Source organism: Toxotes jaculatrix, chromosome 5 (assembly GCF_017976425.1).
Source record: "Toxotes jaculatrix isolate fToxJac2 chromosome 5, fToxJac2.pri, whole genome shotgun sequence".
Lineage (NCBI taxonomy): Eukaryota > Metazoa > Chordata > Actinopteri > Toxotidae > Toxotes > Toxotes jaculatrix.
The window spans coordinates 21,860,308-21,880,745 of record NC_054398.1 but is presented as its reverse complement, the minus strand read 5'-3'; the positions used below and the strand labels follow the sequence as shown (position 1 = coordinate 21,880,745).

General features: G+C 40.3%; 2 protein-coding genes across 2 annotated transcripts; one reads left to right on the top strand and one right to left on the bottom strand.

Annotated features, from left to right (window-relative positions):
- Window positions 1-942: 942 nt before the first annotated feature.
- Window positions 943-6,261, bottom strand: ppp1r3ab (protein phosphatase 1, regulatory subunit 3Ab). The gene is made up of 4 exons (XM_041039325.1): window positions 5,471-6,261; window positions 5,080-5,147; window positions 4,870-4,967; window positions 943-4,298 (listed from the first exon to the last, which is right to left on the bottom strand). Exons 1-4 carry the CDS (start codon window positions 6,250-6,252, stop codon window positions 951-953), a joined length of 4,296 nt encoding a protein of 1,431 aa, XP_040895259.1. The 5' UTR covers window positions 6,253-6,261; the 3' UTR covers window positions 943-950.
- Window positions 6,262-10,374: 4,113 nt separating this feature from the next.
- On the top strand, window positions 10,375-20,199 carry LOC121181997 (forkhead box protein P2-like). The gene is made up of 15 exons (XM_041038257.1): window positions 10,375-10,530; window positions 12,783-12,887; window positions 13,412-13,492; window positions 14,124-14,163; window positions 14,497-14,674; window positions 15,120-15,215; window positions 15,989-16,076; window positions 16,508-16,645; window positions 17,426-17,615; window positions 17,717-17,787; window positions 18,500-18,601; window positions 18,711-18,832; window positions 19,683-19,752; window positions 19,846-19,976; window positions 20,070-20,199. Exons 1-15 carry the CDS (start codon window positions 10,375-10,377, stop codon window positions 20,197-20,199), a joined length of 1,698 nt encoding a protein of 565 aa, XP_040894191.1.
- The last annotated feature ends 239 nt before the right edge of the window (window positions 20,200-20,438 follow it).

Here is a 20,438-nt window from a genome sequence, read left to right as displayed (position 1 = left end):
ACTGGTGATAACAAGATAACTGATTTGATCAGAATGCAGCCTGAGACAAAAAAAATTTCAACACACCAGAAACACAAATAAGAATCTAAACTCTCCAATCAGAATCCGGTTTCTGTGTTCTTTAGAGTTTCAGGGTATAACCATGGTTCTCTGACATGACATACTCCTGATGGCATTCATGTTTTCTTTTGCAAAGCACTGATTTTGGGATGTATTACCTATTTCTAACCTGTAGACTGTTAGGGAGAAAATAAAAATGTATTCTGGATATACAAACCTTCCTGTTTATTTGTAAGCAAGAAAATCAAAATGCAGTACAGTGCGGAAAGATAAAATGTGACATTAGAAATCTAAATGAAATCTGTTTTTATTCAGACGGAGCCGCTGAACACACTGAATCATTTGTCTTTAGTATAATTTATTCATTCCAAACTTACAAAAACTAAGTGTAACCTTCACAAACACAAGGATCTTTAGGAGGCATCCATACACACAGCACACTGACGAGTTTCATTTACACCTCAAAAATGCACAAACACTCTGTAAAAGTATCAGCGTGACCAGTGGTCCACAGCCTGCTAGCTGAGTCGAGTTTTATGTACAGCGGAGCGTAAAGAAAATTGGTTCATACTCTTGACAATAGAGAGTTAACATCCTCCCATAGGGAATGCACAGCATTTATTCTGATATGTGTCATATATTTTAAATCAATGCCCATTATTTATTTACTGTTGTATGATTTTTTAAAAATTCTTCTATATAGATCATTACTAATTAGGGAAATATCACGTGGCATTATGGCATGTAGCAAGAAAAAAAAATGAGAGTTTAAAATCCACTAAACCTACAGACATTTGTGGGCATCAAGTCAGCACTTTCTACTCTCATAAACCTCAGAAGTCCTTGTTGAACATTATCACAACTGAAACTTTTTTTTTTTAAATCTTAATTCAGCCAATTCTGTTCGTGTTCTTAACTGGTCGTCTCTCTTCTTGACAGCAGAGCCAAAACACTGATATCAAGTAGAGTCCAAAGCAGGCAAGGAAATCATAATGGTATGCCACAACTAAAAATACCACTAACAAAGTGGTGTATAACAACATTTTTGAGATATTGCTACAGGAAAAAGTCTCTTTCCACCATAAACCATTCCTATTGATGCTTTCCTTTCCACCTGACGGTGCTGTGGGATGGATATCTGCTCTGTCCATGTCTTCATGATTGCCCTGAAGGCAGCTGAGGTGTTGTTCCTCATCCAGAGACTCACTTATGGAGGGCATGGGTGTGGACAGCAGTTTGCTTCTGCTTACTGAGGGTCTTTTACCCACACTAAGACCTGCATCTTTGTTTCTGTCTTTAGTGGCCTGTGCCCCAGTGTGAACAGCCCTCAGACAGTGCATGTACAACTCCACCTCATCGTCTGAGTCGGACTCTGCTGAAGCGCTGTCGTGGCTTGTTTGGTCATTTTCAGGTTCAGCTGCTGAAATGCACGAGTCTGCGACCATACCGGAGAATTCATTCTCAGCCTCTGATCGATCATGTGTAACATTCTCTGCGCTTTGAAAATCCTCCTCTTCATAAGGTTGTATTTCACTTGGGATGTGTGCATTTTCCCCCTTCCTCATATTTTCTTTGTCTGTCACTCCCTTGTCCTGCAGACTGTTCACCGGAGCAGACAAACTATCCTCAACCTTGTTTTGTGTAATGTCTAACCTCTCTTCAAAACACCATACTTCATCTTCCCCACCCTCTATTGTCATGCCCTCTGAGTCTGCATCTACAATCTCTGAGTCTGCTGCTTCATCAACTGCAATTTCCTCCCTGTACTTTGGATTCTCCTCTTCTATGTTTTCCTCCCTTGGTTGTACCTGATCCTCCCACACAACACTGGCTTTGTCTCTAGTGTTCAAAACAATTTCCATTTCTTCCTCCCCCTCTATCTCCTCTTTTTCTTGGACATTCGTCCTTCTGATATTGACCTCTTGCATTTGTGCGGTGCATTTTTCTATCTCTATCTCTGTCTCCTCTTGTTCTTCTCTCTTCTCTGCTTCCATCTCCACAGCTGTTTCTTCCTCCTTTTCTGTCTTTGTGGCTTGAAAATATCCTAAGTCTTTCTCAGCCTCTTCCCTATCTTTTCCAGCCATAATCTCCCAGATTTCCTTCTCTCCAGCTCTCTCCTTGTCCTCTAACCACACAGCACCTTCAGCCTTGGTCCCATTCTCCCCTGCAGCTATGAGCTCCTCCACCAGTTCTTCCTGTGTCTTCTCTTTTTCCTTCTCTCTGGTATCTCTATGTTCTAATGATGTCTCTATCCCTGCATCCTCTAACTGTCCTCCTTGGTCTTTCTCCACTGTTTCAGTGTCCACTTTTAAACCCGTTGCCTCATTTTCCTCTTGATCTGTTAATATATTCTTCTCCTCCTCTTCAACCATCATTTCCCAGTTTTTTACCTCAGTAGTGTCTGCTAAACTGAAATCCTCCTGTTTTAAGACAGCTGCTTCCATTTCACAATGCTCCGTTTTTTCTAATCCCTCTGAAGCAATAATTGGCTCATCTTTTAAAGTGCCTTCATCTTTCAGCTCCACAAACATGTCATCATGTGTGTGATAGTTGCTTCTCACTGCTTTTGTCACTGACTCAGCTGCATCATCACTAACCTCAGTTACAGCTGAATGTTCTGTTTCATCTTCACACGAATTGTTAGTCAACTTATCTCTTTCTTCCACATTTTTGGTTTCCTCCTGAGTTTCCAGAGATGTATTAGGTGTTGAGAAATGCTCTTCCACTACAATTTCACAACAAGATCCGTGGCTATTTGTGATTTCTTTTGCAGCTGAATGATTGATTTGATTGGGATTCAAATTATGAAAAGGATCTGAAGGGTTATCTGCCTCTGAAGATGCACTGGTTGTTGATATTGTTATGGTTTTGCCAATGTCATCGTCTTTGTTTGACTCATTTTCTCCACCACCTTTGCTGGTCTGTTGGTTTGTATCATTACTAACATGCTCTGACACACTCTGAGAAGGCTGAGTTGGCAGAAATGAAATTTCTAAACTGGCCATGACTTCTTGAGCTTCAGTTTGTGAATGTGTTTTATTTAGATTTGTTTTAATTTGTGAACACATATGCTCTGGCAGCTGAGCCTGTGCTGCTTCTGCTGTAGTTTGGTTTTGGAGGTCACATGTCAGATTGTCTTCCTGTGCTTCTCCCTGGAGATATAAACTCTGAGTGGCTATTTGTGCATTCAACAAATCTGAATGTAAAATGTTCACAGCATGTGAACATACTTCTGTATCTCCAGATAGAGTTTTTGTAACTTCAGATGTATTTGTGCATTGCTGGTCTGACCTGATAATCTCACATAGATCCTGCAAAGTTTCTGCATAGTCCAGGCTGTCATCTGCTGTCACGCTCAAATTTATCTGTTCTTCCTCAGCGGGAGGACTATTTCCAGTGGTATCTAAGCATCCTTGGTTTGATTCCTGAATCTTGATCACATTTCCCTGAACTTTGTCATTATTATTTCTAACATCTGTTGGAACTGTGCAGCTGCTTTCTTTTCTTTCAGTATGAGGATAACTTTGAGTTAAGTCTCCAATATTCAGTGTAGCCCCCACAGGATTTCCCCAGTCACCTACGCTCTGACTTTCACTTCCCACTCTGCCAAACATCTGATGATACAGTGGAGCCACCACCGTTCCAAATGTGTGGCTGCTGGTCTGGCTAACAAGGCTTTCGCTGATCACCGCTGAAATAACACTGTCAGCTGGTTCAGCTGAATTGTTGTTAGTACATTTATAACTTGTGCCTTGCTTCTGACTTTTCCCCTCAGCTTTGGAGACAGACGTGTTGATATTTTGGCATTGTGCAGGAGCAGGCTCATCATTTGAATGCAGCGGATTCTCTGGGATATTTGTGGCACTCTCACCTCCTGTTAATGTGGCTGACTCAGCCAAATTGTTGCTCTCAGATTTCTCTGGCTCGCGGTTAGATGTGTTGCCATGTGCTGGTGACGTATCATGTAGAACATCAAGCAGGGATTTGCTGTGTGTTTCCAGAGACACAGAAACAAGCTGAGAAAGCTCTGATTTTCTGCTCCCCTCAGAAAATGACTGCATGTCTGAGCACCTTTCCTTTGGGTTTTCTGCTTGTGCTGCCTGTTCTGCTTCTGGAGGTGATTCATACCTTTCAGTGTCATTCGCTTCCCCATCTCTCTGAGCAAAGTATTCCCTCACCCGGGCCATCCGAGCAGCCTTTCTGCGACTTCTTCGGCTGCTGTTTTGTCTCTTCTCAGTCTGTCCATCAACAACAGGGATAGATTAATTTTAGCATACTCATCCAATAGTTATGTTGTTTTTAGAACAGGGAGTGGTATAACATTTAAGGTTGCATGTCACGTGGTAACATGCTTGTATAAATTACTGTACTTGACTGCATTTTTTATAAAATATATAAGAGAATAAAACAGTATCACAACAACATGCTTGGCAAAATATGAGACACTGAGTCAGTGCAGACAGCCTGAACTAAGTGTCCTTTAGATGCACAGAACATGATGTGACGCTGGTGCTACTCAAGCTGCAGCCATGTGACATTCTCTCAGAGAGTGCACCGGGGTTATGTTAAGTTTTCTGTTCCTCCTGTATCTCATAAGCATATATACAATACATCAAACCTGTCAAATCAAGCTTGAAAATAATGCATGGTTATTACAACAAGGAATCATTCAATCAACTATGTTGTGTGTTGAATTACATATTTGATATGTAGAAAGTCTGAAGGCAAACCATAAAATGTGTCAAATAAAAATGAAAACAAAGAAATGTTAAGTGTAGTTATTTTGTTTTTTTTTGTTTTTTTACTCACCTTTAATTTCTGCTCATCTTCCACTGTTGTTCCTGACTGACCATCAGAGATTTGCTTGGCTTTCATCTCATCCACTTCCTCTCCATGTTTTGACACAACTGAAGAAAAGAGACAGTGCACATTTATTCTGCAGCTGCACTATTACGGCTGTCATTATTTAAATTTCACAATTATTTTCCTCATTTCACAATCAGCAAAATAAATATTCACCTGCTGAAATATTGTCCTGAAATGAAACGTCCATGGCTGTAATGTCTTCCACAGAGGAGAAGTTCTGACTGTGAATTAATGACATTGCGAACAGTCAGACTTAATTTGCCTCATTTAGATTTATGTAACTATCAACGTTCAACAAACCATGAGGCAACAATGCTCATATATATCACAAGATATAGACCACATATAGTCTCCACGTGAAATAAAACTAAAATAAACCTATATTCTCTGCTCTACATACAGAATATTATATAGTTTGGTCAACAACGACTTCAATTTGGGTCAGATCACTATATCAGGTTCATAAATGGCCAACATCTAAAAACATCCTCAGTATTAATCATTTCAAATCTGTAACAGCAAAACACTTCACACACATCGTCACCTGACAGTCTTTAGGCAGCTTTTCTTGTTCACATTTTCCTTCTGTGGTTTGTGTTTCATTCTCTGGTGACAGAACAGCACGTAATTCCTGTTGTTATTGTTGGACCAGAATGTCCCCAGTGGAGTCTCGTACCGCAGGCAAAAGTCAACTCTGGCTCCCTGCTCCCCGAATGGGGGCACTAAGGTGAGCTTGAATGAGAAACAGTCCATCTCACCGTCACTGGAACCGGGGATGTACTCCGCCAGGAGGTCAAAGTGAGTGGACCAGGTGTCTAAAGTGGTTCGGATGTATACTGCCTTACTAAAGGAGATGTTGAGGACACGGATCACTCCTTTCAGTATTGTGGTCCCAGGAAGTAACTCGATTGACTCCAGCTCCACTTTCTGGTCCCGCACTTTGATGAACAGCTCCTCAGTCGACAACGGAAGGGAGAAAGTGAGAGGAGATAGGAAGTATTCCTCTGCCTCTTTACCTTCACCCTCAGAAGGGAAGGAGTCATACCCTGGCAGCTTGGGTACATCCCGTGAGTCAAATTCCTTCACTTGTACCAAACTGAGGCCTTTGGAGTCTGCAAAGGACACTCTCCTGGAGCCACAGAGGGGTGGCTCAGGCTCTGAGTCCTCGTCAGTGATGGAGCTCTTTCTCCGTGGGAGAGGAGAGGATTTGGGCCTGATGTTGATGACCACTTCACCCTCATCACCGTCCACATCCAAAGAGCTGAGGCCTGGCACCTCTAAGAAATTACAGGCCCCAGAAAGTCTTGGTTGTCCCACAAACTCCATGGGGCTCTCCGTGAGGGAGTCAGCAGGAAATGAACAGCAGTGCTTCTGCTTCTGGCAACTGACATTCAACATGCTCTGACTTAACAGATGGAGTCGAGTTACAGATGACATTGTTGCAAGGGCCAACACTATAAATAGGCCAGAGGGGACTTAAACTATGTCCAGTAGTCTGAAGCTCAGGAGGAGAAAATATCATCCTCTTCCCTCTTTGAGGCTGAGCATTTGTGTGACATAATCTTCAATGTAGGTCAATGATTATCTAATATTCTTACTGCAAAACTACCCCAAAACCTCAAAGCTTTGCAGACATCTTTCTTGTTTAACTGTACAAATGTGTCCCTGAAGACTTATAATGGTATTTGTACAACAAGCCTGAGATTTACCATAGCGGCTATTTGTGTTCTGTTGCTTTTTGGCCCACATTGGGTCACAGAAAGTCTAAGACAGGACAAACAGAAACAAATGGTCTTTACATAAAGTTCAGGCCTCCAAAATAATTTCCACTGACCTATCATTGACTCTCTGATGGTGCAATAACTGCAAAAGCCTGATAGTGTAAGAAACAACCATTCCACATGAGTTCACTCTTTTATCTGCTTATCGCATGTCAAGATTTATCTGTGGATGCCAGCATTACACAGTTTACAGTTATGCATTGTGTTTGTACTATTTCCTGTGTTTATCTCACAGCTGTGACAGAGTGGCATGTTCAGCCCAAGCCATGACCAAAGTGGTTAGCTCATAATCTTACTGAGCAAATAAAATACATATTTTAACAGTGAGTAAGAGCATTGTGTCTTAACTAAAGAATGGTGAACACCTCCCCCCCTGAATTGGATATGAACAGTATAAAAGCATGTAAAGGCTGTCAGGGTAGATAATTTCTTTGTCCAGGAGAAAAGAACCCAACCATCAGAGAATGTGGGATCTGAGACAGGCTGGATACTTTAAATTACACTGCAGTGCTAGGACGTGAAAGTTACAGTAAAAGTAAAAAATGAATACAGAGAAAGAAAGAACAAGACAGGATCTAATGGACACTTTATGTCTGAGAGAACAAAAAGCAGGATGCAACTTCACAAATGCATCTGAGACAGAGGAGAGCAGCAGAGAAATTATTGCACCAGAAACGGCTGCAATAACGGTGGATGCTGCCAACACCTATGGGAGCATCTTCACCAGCCCAGCCCATCCTCCAGATAACAGGATCAGCTCCTCAGGGAATCCCTCCTCTGAGGACACACGGCTCCTCTCAAAGCCCTCACTCTCCTACATTGCCCTGATTGCCAAAGTCATCCTTTCCTCCCCCTCCCAGAAACTCAACCTGGCGTCCATCTACAGAGAAATGGAGGAGCAGTTTCCCTACCTAAGGAACCGCGGTCCAGGCTGGAGGAACAGCGTTCGGCACAACTTGTCCGTGAACGACTGCTTTGTAAAGGTTAGTCGCTGCGAAGACGGTCGGGGCCATCACTGGGGTGTCCACCAAGCTCACCTGAGAGACTTTCAGCAGGGGAACTTCAGGCAGTACAGGAAGGCCAGAGGCCGGAGGGAGAGGGAGCGGTATGACAAAGTGGCAGGTTATCTGGCATGGATGGAGAGCAGCTGCTTCCTGGGAAAGCTCTGTGAGAACAGATCTTTGGGTTGGGTGGACCCACAATGCCCTCTGCAGGAACCAGAGAGGTATCAGATGAGTTCATTGGACTGGGCTCAACAATGCTATCAGCCTTGGAGTGTCCATGTGGGTTGGGTAAAATACCCCAGCTGGATGAGACAGTTCAGTTTTCCTGAGAGCCAGCCGGACTCATATGGCAGTGTTAGAGCTGGGAGAGGGCACAACAGCCAACCCCTGACCTCCAGACTTCACTGCTGGGAGACAAGTGACCCAGAACTGAAGTGTGTGAAAGAGTCATATGACAGCAGGTTCATGACACCACCAGTGCAACCCTTCTGGTTTCCTGGCTGCTGGTGTGTGCCACCGGTCATCAGACAGTTGATAAATCCTTTGCCTTACAAAGTCAACTTTTAATTTCACCCCTGAACTGTCTTGGAGCATTATGATGATAAGTAAAACAAGCTGGAGGCTACATGGAAGGATTTTTTTTTTTCTGTTTGTATCTGAATGTACCAGACAAATGTTTTTTGCCTTTTTTTCTTCCAATGAAACTGCAGGGCAGGGGAAACACTGATCCAGTAGGTGGCAGAACGTTACCTTGGTAACAATATCTACATTTCAATCATTAATTGCTCTCAAGTCTGTTCTGCTATGAGACGTTTTATAAGAGATAGGATCTATTTGGCCTCTCTACTCAACTGTCTCATATTTAAATGCATATCTAAATATCTACTTTACATACTATAAATAGTTTAATCTTTGACATCTTCTACTCTACATTATTTTTGTGTATATTTATTGCTATGCCATGTTATTTCTTCATTCTTATGGCACGACAAGAAAGAAACACTTAAATATAAAAGTATGTCGAATATAAAATAATGTAGTCAAGGTTTTTTGCTCCTTACCTTGAAATCGCTCTCATCTCACGACAGGCTAGCAACTCTTGATGTTATAGCAGTCTGGCCTTTGCTTCTCATCCTCTTCTTTCATCATGCACTTGCAGTCTGTAAAACACGTTTTGCAATAAAGAGCTGATGTTAAAAGAAACTGCTGTAGGAGTGTGACAAAGTTGGTATGCTGAAAAGAAGAAAAGAAGCAATACAATAAATAAATAAAGAGCACAACAGAATGAAAAAAACTGTGCAAACATGCTTAAATTCATGAAGAGGTGAGTGTGCAGAAATATCCTGTACAAAGTTTATTACCCCAGAAACATTTCAGGAGTTGTTTGTTAAAGTAGCTGTGTTGAACTTTTACCCTCTAGGGTATACTGTATTTATCAGCAGCCCAAATTAAAATGCTTTTATTTGTTTTTAATAGATGTAGTGATGTGCTATTGAAATAAAAGTGCAGACACCACTGTAAATAGCTCTTTGATAACAGTTTGACAGTTGCAGCTGCAGAGCTCTTTTTGTTGTTCAAAATTCTCAGATACTGCATATCTAAATAAAGTCACAGACAACTATACTTGCCTTTTCTCAAAGAAAAGGACCCTTTGTTTTAACCATAAAAGACAATAAATGATGCTTGAATTGAGGCTTTTTTCATTCCTTCTTTTTTTTTTTAAGATATTTTTTCATCATTGGATTGTGTATGTCTATGAATATGTACACAGAAAAGTAATGCCTGCAAAAATACAATCTTACTGCCACATAGGGAAATCACAGAAGCATGTTTTGTCTATTTATCATATTACAATATACAATATTTTTTTTTACATTACTGCAATGTACATGTGATGTAGACTCACCAGGCAAGCACTGTTCCTTTGAAACCACTTTAAGCCCAAAATAAAAAATTGTCTACAGCTCTCGCTGATCTGTAACTATTTTTTTTTCTGTTTTTCACAAAGCAGTAATCAACTGCTCTTCTCACTGTCTAATTTACTGACTGATACAGTGACTCCTCCTCCTCCTCAGGTAGGACACACACAACTGTAGCAGTTCTCTCCCATCCTCACTCCAAACCGCATGACTTGGAGACATCAACTCTGCCTGGCTGCTCTGAATTCAACTATTCACCTGAACGGTATGTAGGTTTGATGCTACCCTGGGAAGAAATACAGGCACCAGAGAGCTCTCTGTTATGGCCATGTGATCACATTTTCTTCTTGTATGCTTTTAGGAGTTAGCACTTGAAGTGAAACTGAATTTTATGTCTAGCTCTCTTATATATACGTTAAATTAATTCAGTCTGTGGTTATGTAAATTGTATCTACAGTATTTAATTGCATTGTTTTTTCAGTTGTGCAAGGGAAATTTTTTACTATAATTTTTCTTTCTCCTTCTTAGTCCTGCTATAGGACTAAGATCACCTAAATTAAGATTCCCATATCTGTACATGCTCATCATATTTGGTATTTTTAAAATTTGCAAGTTAATATTCTTTCTTGCCATGTGTTTAGTGTGTGAAGGTGTAATTTAGCAGAGATGCTAAACTGTATCTACTGTGTCTGAGTCTTACAGCTTATTTAGTGTTGACTATTTTCTTTAAGGACCGGAGCTGGGATGCCTGAGTCTCCTCACAGTCCCACGGCAGCCCGTCAAACTCCAGCCAGCAGCCTCCTCAGTCACACAGACAACGGTGCAGGAGAGAGAGTAGCTAATGGGGACTCCTGCAGCGGAGTGAGTGGTGAAAACTGGCAGAGTCTCCACCATAAACAGGTATCTTCATTCTCCTCCTACTCCTCACCCTATTCTTCTTCTTCCCTCGTTTCTTCCTCCTCCTCTTCATAAGTGAGAAATAGAACAGTCTTAGGCAAACAGATGTCAAGAGAAATATCGCAAGTCAGCTCCATATTGGACATCCTCTGACAGGACACCAAACCCAGAGGCTGCAGTTCTGTTGACAGTGTCAGGGATTTCATATGAGATATGATCCGAGTTGGGAGTTGACACGCAGGTCTCTGTTTGTCCTTCATTATTAGTTTTTAGAGTCAGAGCCAGGAAGAAATAATTGCCCACAGTCCTACACAGGCCAAACAGATGCAAGTGAAAGGCAAATAGGCATAGCCCCACATAATTTTATGGTTGTCTCTTGCGATTCCATCCTTGGGAATCTTAATTTAGGTGATCAATAAAGCAACCAAGATAATGAACGACTGGCCAGCATCGTTTCCTTAACACTGTTCTCTCAGCTTGTCGGTTTCATTCTGTCCTTTTCGCTTAATTCACTTTCAAAATCTGTACTTGTAGTGGTCTTCAACTTTAACCAGATTTTAAAAAATTTAAGAATATAACAAAAAACAAGTGGTACTGTAAATGGTCTCCCAGCCCTCGAACTGCATGTGAATTTTTAAACGTCTTTTTTTAATTAATTTTTTTTTTTCAGATAACATAATGACTACATTAAGTGACAATGTAATGTGAACGTTTTCAACCTGAAAACTCAAAAAGTGTTACGAAAGAAGACTACTTACAGCAAAGACTGGTTTTCTCTCATGAAAGAAAAGGGCCTCCATCTGTAATCTGTTTTAAAGTGTGTAACATCCAATCCACACACCACAAAGGTTTACCCAGAGATTTGTAAAGCATGATAATGAAGCCAGCTTGATGTCAGTGCCTAATTTAAAACAACTCTCAAAAGAAGATTAAGGGGAGACGCAGGAAGTGTAAGACTAGAGCTGCAACTGTTTTTATTTTTTCGGTACACTGATCAATCGTTTTAGAAATTGTCGGAAAATTGTGAAAAATGTCCATCACAACTTCCAAAGTCCAAGGCAGCATCTTCAAATTGTTTGTCTAATCAAACGTATCACATGTAGAGAGCGATTTAATAATTGCGAATAGTCTAAGAATAAATATTGCAGATTTTCCGCTAATTTCATCACCACTTAGTGTTTGCCATTTATTTTGTTCTGATTGTCACGTTTCTGTCTCTGTGCAGCAAAGTCCAAAAACAAATAAGATAAATAAGATAAAACAGAGAAAATCTTTGTGTTTAAGTGCCTGTAAAATGTTTTATAAGAGACTTAACTGTATAACTGTTGGTGATTAATTTTCTGTTGATCAACTAGTCAATTAATAGAACAACTGCTTCAGCACCAAATAAGACCAAATCAAGCATACGTACGAGCAATTCTGATCCAGGTGTACAAAAAAAGAAAAATTTCAACCTGTTAGTACTGTTCTTATATTTCTCATTGTGTTATCTGGTTGAAACACTGGCGGTATTATCTCAAAGGACTCATGACAAAAATGACAAACATGAGATCGCTCATGTGTCCTTCTTTCATTACATCCAAGATATTGCACCAGTGCAGGCATAAGGTTTCACTGAAACCTACAAAGAACTTCAGGTAACAGCCTTTGCACATACGTACAGTAAATTATATTTTATATTAAAAAAAAAAAAAAAAAGATATTCATCATTTGAGAAAAGTGGCATAAACTGTTCAAATAATAACTATGTATTTTTGCCCAACAATCAATTGGCAGCACTAGTATTATTTTTTTAGTCTTGTTTGTAATACAATATGTTAAATTTGTAAGTGCCCTTTGTTGTCTCTAAATGCAGTCATGCCAATTGCTGCTGCCTCTGACTACAAAAGAAGACAATCACTCTGTTATTTGTCACTCAATCAGTAACAGTGCAGATCAGTTATTATTCTGCAAGTGTTTGCCTTTATTAATACCCATACACTTCTATTAAGAGTCACAACAAGCATGTAATTGTGTTGCTAATTAACTGGTCAGCCTATCTCCAATCTCATTTAAGGTCAGTGACACAATCCAACATTATGATGTTCACAAAAGGTTGACAGCGCTGTTTTGTAATTGGATTGGAAAGATTCCCATTCGATGGTTATTACTGTTTAACACCTGACACTTGGCTTCTGTCTCGCATACTTATCCTCGTGCCTTCGCTCTGTAGATTGTGGTCCTGGATCATTTTATCCTTTCTCTTCCTCCTGAAGGTGTTTCTGGCTATGATAGCTCCACAGCAGATGCAGCAGCTTCTGTCCCCTAACCAGCTACAGGCTCTGATCCACCAGAAGCAACAAGCCCTTCTGCTCCAGCAGGTATTTATGCAATACTAACACTAATACAGGCACTACTAATAATAACATACGGCACTTTGGTTTGCTGGGCTGTCTTTACAGAGTAAAGTTTCAGTTTTTCTTGTTTTTCTTGTCTACAAATAGTTCATGGACAAACTACTGTAACTAAAGGGATAGATGCGATAGATTGTTTGAGTCAGCTAGATTAATTTTTATTAATTACAGTACCACTAGCTATGACAAGTCAAAATAAACCGAATTTGTGGTTTGAGGTTCGTTGACCTGATCCTGGTTTAACTCAGCCTCTCAGATTATCTCTGCCTCCACAAAAGTCTTAACTACACCTGAATAAAAAAACTCATTCTTGCTAATGTTCCTGTTACTGTCCCATCTTCAAACAAAACCACAAACCTGAATAAAGAACAACTCAAAGGACACAGAAATCTGTATCGGTTACTGTAAGGTAACTTTAGCACAATGTACCGTTTCACTAATCTCACTGGAAGATGTTTGAGTTAAATAACGCTCCATCCTCATTTTTCTAGCAACATCTGAAAGAGTTTTACAAGGCGCAACAACAACAGATTCATTTCCTTCAACAGCAACCGAGCAAGAAAGTCAAAGAGGTAAGTATTGATTCGAAGTCTATTTATTGATTTATTATTTATTTAAGTTTGTTTGACTGGTTTTTTAAATTTATTTTATGGTGCCCTGTACGCAACACATTAAAACAGGACAGGGCATAAATACTACCTCGCTTTTCTGTGAAATGTCCTGTTTTCTCTCGCTGTCCTCCAGCTCCATGCACAGCAGCTTGTGTTCCAGCAGCTCCTTCAGCTCCAGCAGCAGCAGCAGCAGCAGCAGCAGCAGCAGCAGCAGCTCCTCCGGGTGCAGAGACCAGTCCTGTCCTCTCCTGCCCTCTCTCCAGGTCACTCCTCTTTACATTTATCACCAGGGATTTACAATGGTTCTGTTTCTTCTCCCTCTTTGCTGCAGCATCTGTTGATAACAATTGCAATGTAAACTGTGAACTATGTATTTCAATTTTCAGTGCAGAATCAGTGATTTTAGTGGTGCCATTCAAATTGATTGATCAAATTGACAGTAAGGTTATTATATTATGTTATATCACATCACATCACATCACATCACATCATGAGAACACCAAAATATATAGATGTGGACTTCCATCTGATACGATTTTGTCGCAGAGACCTACACACAGGAAGATTTGTTTCTCGTTGGTTTTACGTTCAGTTATACAGCTCAACTAAACTCAAAAGAGACAATGATGAAAGTAAAACCTAAAAGTAGAAATTTCATCCTTACTCATATTCTAGCTGTGATGGTTATTCCTGGACATTCCACAGTGAAGGGGTGAAAAGAGCTCCTGACAAAGACTCTCCATGTTTCTCTGAATGAATGTGAAGGACAGATGGAAAAAAAAGTGCATGTGTGAACAGAAAATGACCCTTCACTGGACAGTAAATACCATCATCTTTTTTCCACACAAGTTCTCACATTTATAATTTAAGGACTAATAACCCCCCATGCTTAGGGTCTGCTTTGATTTACTTTGACATGTGAAACAACAAATTTACAGTGTACTGTATGTTTCCGTATGTGATAGTTGGTTTGAGCCCTGCAGAGATGCAGCAGATATGGAAAGAGCTCACAAATGGAGCAAGTGAAGATAAAACCACAATCAAGAGCAATCAGGACTCTTCTGCTAACAGCACAATGTCAACAAAAGTCATGAGGAGACAGACCGGTGACCAGCAGGCTCCCTCTCCTCGCAGGGCAGAATGGTAAGATCTGTTTGTGCTGTAAACAGATTGCGAGAACTCAAATGATACTGCCTTTTTGTAAACATCAAAGACTTGTCATCTGTAGACATTTTCTTCCTCTCAAGGTGCAGGTGGGGGGGTGTTTGCTTTTTGCAGTGAGACTTTTAATTCCCCTCGGGACGATACATTTTGTTTTGTTTGTTTGCTTTGTGTTCTGCCACCTGAAGTGGTTAAGGAAAGAAAAAAGTTTACATGAATACATGTCCTAAATCAAAAGTAAATAGTTTTCCATTTATTTTTCAGTGCTCCTTTCCACCCCTCTCTGTCATTTTCTGCTACCTGAAAAGAAAACACTCTCACATCTGTTTTATTGCTGTTTTGCTCTCGTTTTCTTGGTGTTGTTTGGCTTCTCTGGTTTTTAATCATGACGATACTTTTACTCTCCATCCTTTCCCCCTCCGTCTAGTGCTGATCACGCTGCTTCACATGTTCTCTACAGTCACGGCATGTGTAACTGGCCTGGATGTGAGTCAGTCTGTGAAAACTTGACCCAGTTTATCAAGTAGGTTTTTAACTAATTTATCCTAATTTATTTCACTTTCTGACACTGAGTAATTTTGTGTTTATGATTTAAAGGAATACTGTACTGAAAATCTTTTCAGTATCAAAAAACTCAGCCCCTGTAGGCCTGAAGCGTGGGACTGAAATGTTTGCAGTCCCAGTTTGTGCTTCTTATGTATTATCATTAAATGTGAGTCACAGAACCAAATATCAGTTTTTCTAAAGGATAAATTTTGTGCGACTCAAGGACAATATAAACGTATTATTGTTTAAAAAATATATAAAATATGGGAAAGTGGGATTAATAAAGATAAAACCTACCGTAAGGACATATGTCATTTCTGACTGCCATCTTTGATTGGATAGGAAATCATCTGTCATAACTTGACAAGCAGATTAAAAATCATATTTATCGTGTAGAAGATGGAGGATTATCCTATGCAGATGGACAGAAGAGTCTTTGAGGATTCTGGAAATACATTGAAGAGTTTGTAAGTGTTATTAAACAACAACAACAACAACAACAACAACAACAACAACAACAGCCTGACCTGAATTTATTTTTCAGAAAAACTGATGGTTACCTCTGTGACTTGAAAGTGAGGACAATAACTGGGGCTAAAAAGTCTCCATGAAGCGCCAAACTTCATGGAGACTTCATGACAGCAGTTGTACGATTTACAATACTTAAAGCTCATTCAGGGGTGGGTATATGATAAACAATGAACAGATTTTCAATGGAGAATTCCTTTGATGCACCTGTGTGTGTTTCAGGCACATAGGCAGTGAACACACTCTGGATGACAGAAGCACAGCCCAGTGCAGAGTCCAGATGCAGGTGGTTCGGCAGCTTGAGCTTCAGGTGGGCAAGAGTCCTGTAAAATTGTCCAACAACAAAAGTTAGCACTGCTGCTTGAATGCGTGCTAGTGTCCACGCAAACCTGTCCTGTGATGATACTGTCATGTTCTACACAATGCAAACAAAAGTGCAAACATTGATAAGAGTGGGAGTTTGCTTTGCACAGGTTATTGTAACTCTGCAACACTGAATTCTTTTCCTTGAGATTTCAGATTATTTTACCATATAAACACCTTCCTGCTCATGGCTCAATATTCACGCAATGTTCAACCAACACCATCTCCTTCCTGATGTTTGACACAGCAGGAAATTGTACTTTGCAAAATGTGTCTGGTTCACAGCCTTCCATTTCAATAATCTGTGCTCAGTGATTTTGATGTGACACCATCCACAGCTACAGCCTTCCTCTCCCTCCCTTCATCTCCCTCTAACAGCTCTGCAAAGAACGTCAGCGTCTGCGAGCGATGACGGCTCACCTGCATCTGCCATCTTTAGAAGCTCAGTCGCTCTCTCCACCCGCCAGTCTGCAGTCGCCACAGTCTGATACAGCTGCTGACCCACACGCTCTACAGGTAGATAGGCGCGCGGTAATAGCTGTTCAAACAACAGACACAGAGCAAATGAGCCGTAAACATTTCAGAGGGTTTTCAGAGCCGTGAGCAAAACTCCACGTGTGTGATGGAGAGTGAAAATAACAAGTGTATGGCTACAAACGTAGCTTCTCCAGCTCTGATGAAGATGCCACCAGCCTGCAATTGACCTGGAGAACGTTTACAGTTGGATGAGTTGCAAAAATATGTTGGTATTTTCTTAGAAACAAAAATATATATATATATGATTTAGAGATACACCTGTATGAGATGAAGGTCAGTAACATTTGGACCTGCTCAGAGAAGTTTGATCAGACAGGATTGTAAATGCATGTCTGGGAAAAAAAAAAAAAAAAGCTTTTCCATTGTGAGCCTTTTACCTCTTTAACTCTCAAACTCTCACTACACATGTGTGTGCTGAGAGTTTCCTTTCCTTTCCTTTGGGTGCCCAGCTGCTGACATCAGATGGCTGCCATTGTGTTTTCAGATGGCAGATATGCTCTGATAATGTGGAAGCTAATCATTTGTTAATCTTGCAAATATTGCACCATAATCACAACACTCACCAAACAATTTCACCCTACAATTAACAATAATTGGCTTCCCTCTTCTTGCGATATTAGTGGAATCATCTCTGAAGAGGCGAATCAAATCGCTCTGTTACACTCTGTTGAAAATCTTCCTCCCTGTTTTGTGCCTGTCAGTCCTTTCATTCCTCTCGTTCCTCTGTTAACTTTAATCGTCTGCTTGTGTCGCTCTCAGCTCAATTCAGTCGCCCTCACCAACAACCTGCCCTCGCTGAACTCGTCAGACTCTGCGCAACTCCCCCCTCAACCTCTGGCTCCTGTCAGCACTCCATCCCAGGGGGGTGAGGAAGAGTCGCCCTCTCATACTGCATGTGCTGGGGCCATAAGGCGTCGCCACCACCCTTTGGTCTACTCCCTGTCCTCGGGTAAACCAAATTACTGTGGTCACTTTTGCATTATGTTCATAAACAGTTCATAGCGCATTTTCTTCTCCACTTTGCACTTACTATATTTTATCTTCTCTCAGAAAATGAATATGAGCTCTACAAGAACACTGATATCAGACCACCGTTCACCTATGCAACACTGATCAGACAGGTACAATCTCTGACTTAGAAGATGAGTTTTTGAATTTGATGAATATTTACATTATTTGCATTCTTAAATACTACATTCTTAAATCATTTGTACTTAAGCATCCAGATGGTTTTTCTCCTTTGTGATTTTAACTCTGTGTTTTCATATTTAATGTTCACTGGTCACTAGAAAATGGACATTTTAATGTTGGACGCCATTCTTGCCAAGAAAGTCATTGTTTCTGTTGGCATGTTGATTCCCATGTGCACTCATTCATTTCAATCACCTGTATACAGCTGAAACGCTTAGATAATTAAGTAACAGTTCATCCAAAAAAAAAATCCCCAGATTCTTAAATATGAATATCTGCTGTTTTTCTTAGTTGTCTGTGACAGGAAACTGAATATCTTTGGGTTTTTGAGTGCTGGTCTGAGGGGGGAAAAAAGGAATTTAAACGAGTCAGCTTGGGCTTTGGACTTGTTTCTAAGATTTTATGAATGAAAATAATCCTTACTTTTTACATGTGCCAGTGAGAAAGTTAATGGCTTTGATTCTAAAACAGGTAATAAGAAAATCCCCAAAAAATAGATTCATAAAGCTGAAAATAGAAGGATTGTTTCAGAGTTCTGAATATACAACTTTCCCCTCAGTTCTTGGATCACAGGTGAAACTGTCTGGGCTTTAATTTGATCCTGTAATGTGCTACAGATTTTTGTGTCCTCTCCATCTACAGGCTATTATGGAGGCATCAGACATGCAACTAACACTCAATGAGATATACAACTGGTTCACACGGACGTTTGCTTATTTCAGACGCAACGCTGCCACTTGGAAGGTAATACACCCGGAGATAATTAACTCTGTGATCCCAGAGTGTGTGTCATACCTGATTTATGCAGCATGTATTGAGTAAATCTCCTTGACTCTGATTTGCTCTGGATCAGAACGCAGTGCGCCACAACCTGAGCCTGCACAAGTGTTTTGTGCGTGTGGAGAATGTGAAAGGTGCCGTGTGGACGGTGGATGAGGTGGAATACCAGAGGAGGAGATCCCAGAAGATCACAGGGTACAGTCGATGGCTTCCTGTTTGACACAGCATTGTTATCAGGGTATCTGCATGCATTTCATTTCAGACATGATGACATTTTAACCCTGTGAGCCCGTACGTATCATATATGATACCCACATTTCTGGGACTCATTGCATCACCATCAAGCATAAACTTTGCATTTAACCCTTTTAGATGAACTCTTATGCTCGTATACTGACTCCTGGTAGACACTCCTCACTTTTCTAAATGTTTTGACATGTGTGATACAAACAAAAAATATACTTAGAATTTTTTTTTTTAATTTTTTTTTTTTACATTTTGTCAAAGGGACAAATAAAGAGTTCATATTTGAAAAATTAGAATTTTCTGACCATTCTTTCATAGTTCAGGTCTCACAGGGTTAAGACATTTTTAATACTTTCAAAATAACAAATGATGCCACGTCTTTGGCTTTGCTTCAATATTTAAGTAGAAAAACTACTAATACTACAACTTCAACTGAAAATGGACAAAGGCAAAAACCTGCTCTGTTCTGTGTTCTCCGTGTCTATAATACAGGCTTAAATAGATTCTATACTACATCTACAGTATTGCGCTCGTTTGGTTTTTTTATTATAGTCCCCCATAAATGAATGATAAATATGATCCAAATAACTATGGTGACAGTTTTTGGGCTTTAATGCGAGGCCTTGTCCTGATCATTCATTCGAATGAATTATTTGCCATCATAACCGACCTTGCCTCAAACTATTGCTGTTTACCATGTTGTGGTTTGTGGAATATATACGAGGTATTGATTTGCTTGCCATGAATTAGACATGGATGATGTCTATTTTGAAATTCTGTAACCTTTCGTATTCGGCAGGAGTCCATCACTGATAAAAAATGTGTCCTCGAACCTTGCTTTCGGGACTGTACTGAACGCCAGCTTACAGGTGAGCGGATGTGTTTGAGAACAGACTCTTGATTAAAGGAGTTTGAGCCGGCTGGACTGTGGTGATGGACTGATTTTTGATCAATCTCTGTAGACGGCGCTGGCTGAGGCATCACTGCCTGGATTCAAGACAGAGAGTTTAAGCAAGAACTCCAGGAGTCAAATACAGGAGAGCAAAGCAACAAACAGCAACAGTGACCAAAACATCTCTGCGAGAGTCCAACAGTGAGTTGTGTTCATTCTGAACTCTAAAAATGAATGAAATGACTGATGTTCTCTGATCATGGATTGAAATGTCTTGGTTTTCACCTCGTGCAGGTCTTTTTCCCGTAAAGACGATGTGATGAATCTGAATGACCAAAAACCTCAGATGCCGACAGTAAAACCAGCAGCTCTGCAGCATGACGTGACTGAAAACGATGAAGAGCCCTTGTTTGACCTTGAATGACCCTGGAGAGCAGAAGTGTTTCTGACTAAAAAGAATTCATCATAAAGCAGTACAGCAAGCCTTCATTGAGCATTCAGGGATGTAGGCCATCCAGTTTACAGTACACATGGTACCTTTGTGACTTCATTTACGTGTCTTAATGTGGTGCCTGGTGGCCAGAAATTCTCACCAAAACTAGTATTCAATAATTCACAATTTCCAAATTCAAATTAACATTGAGCTATTTAGGATTTTGATTA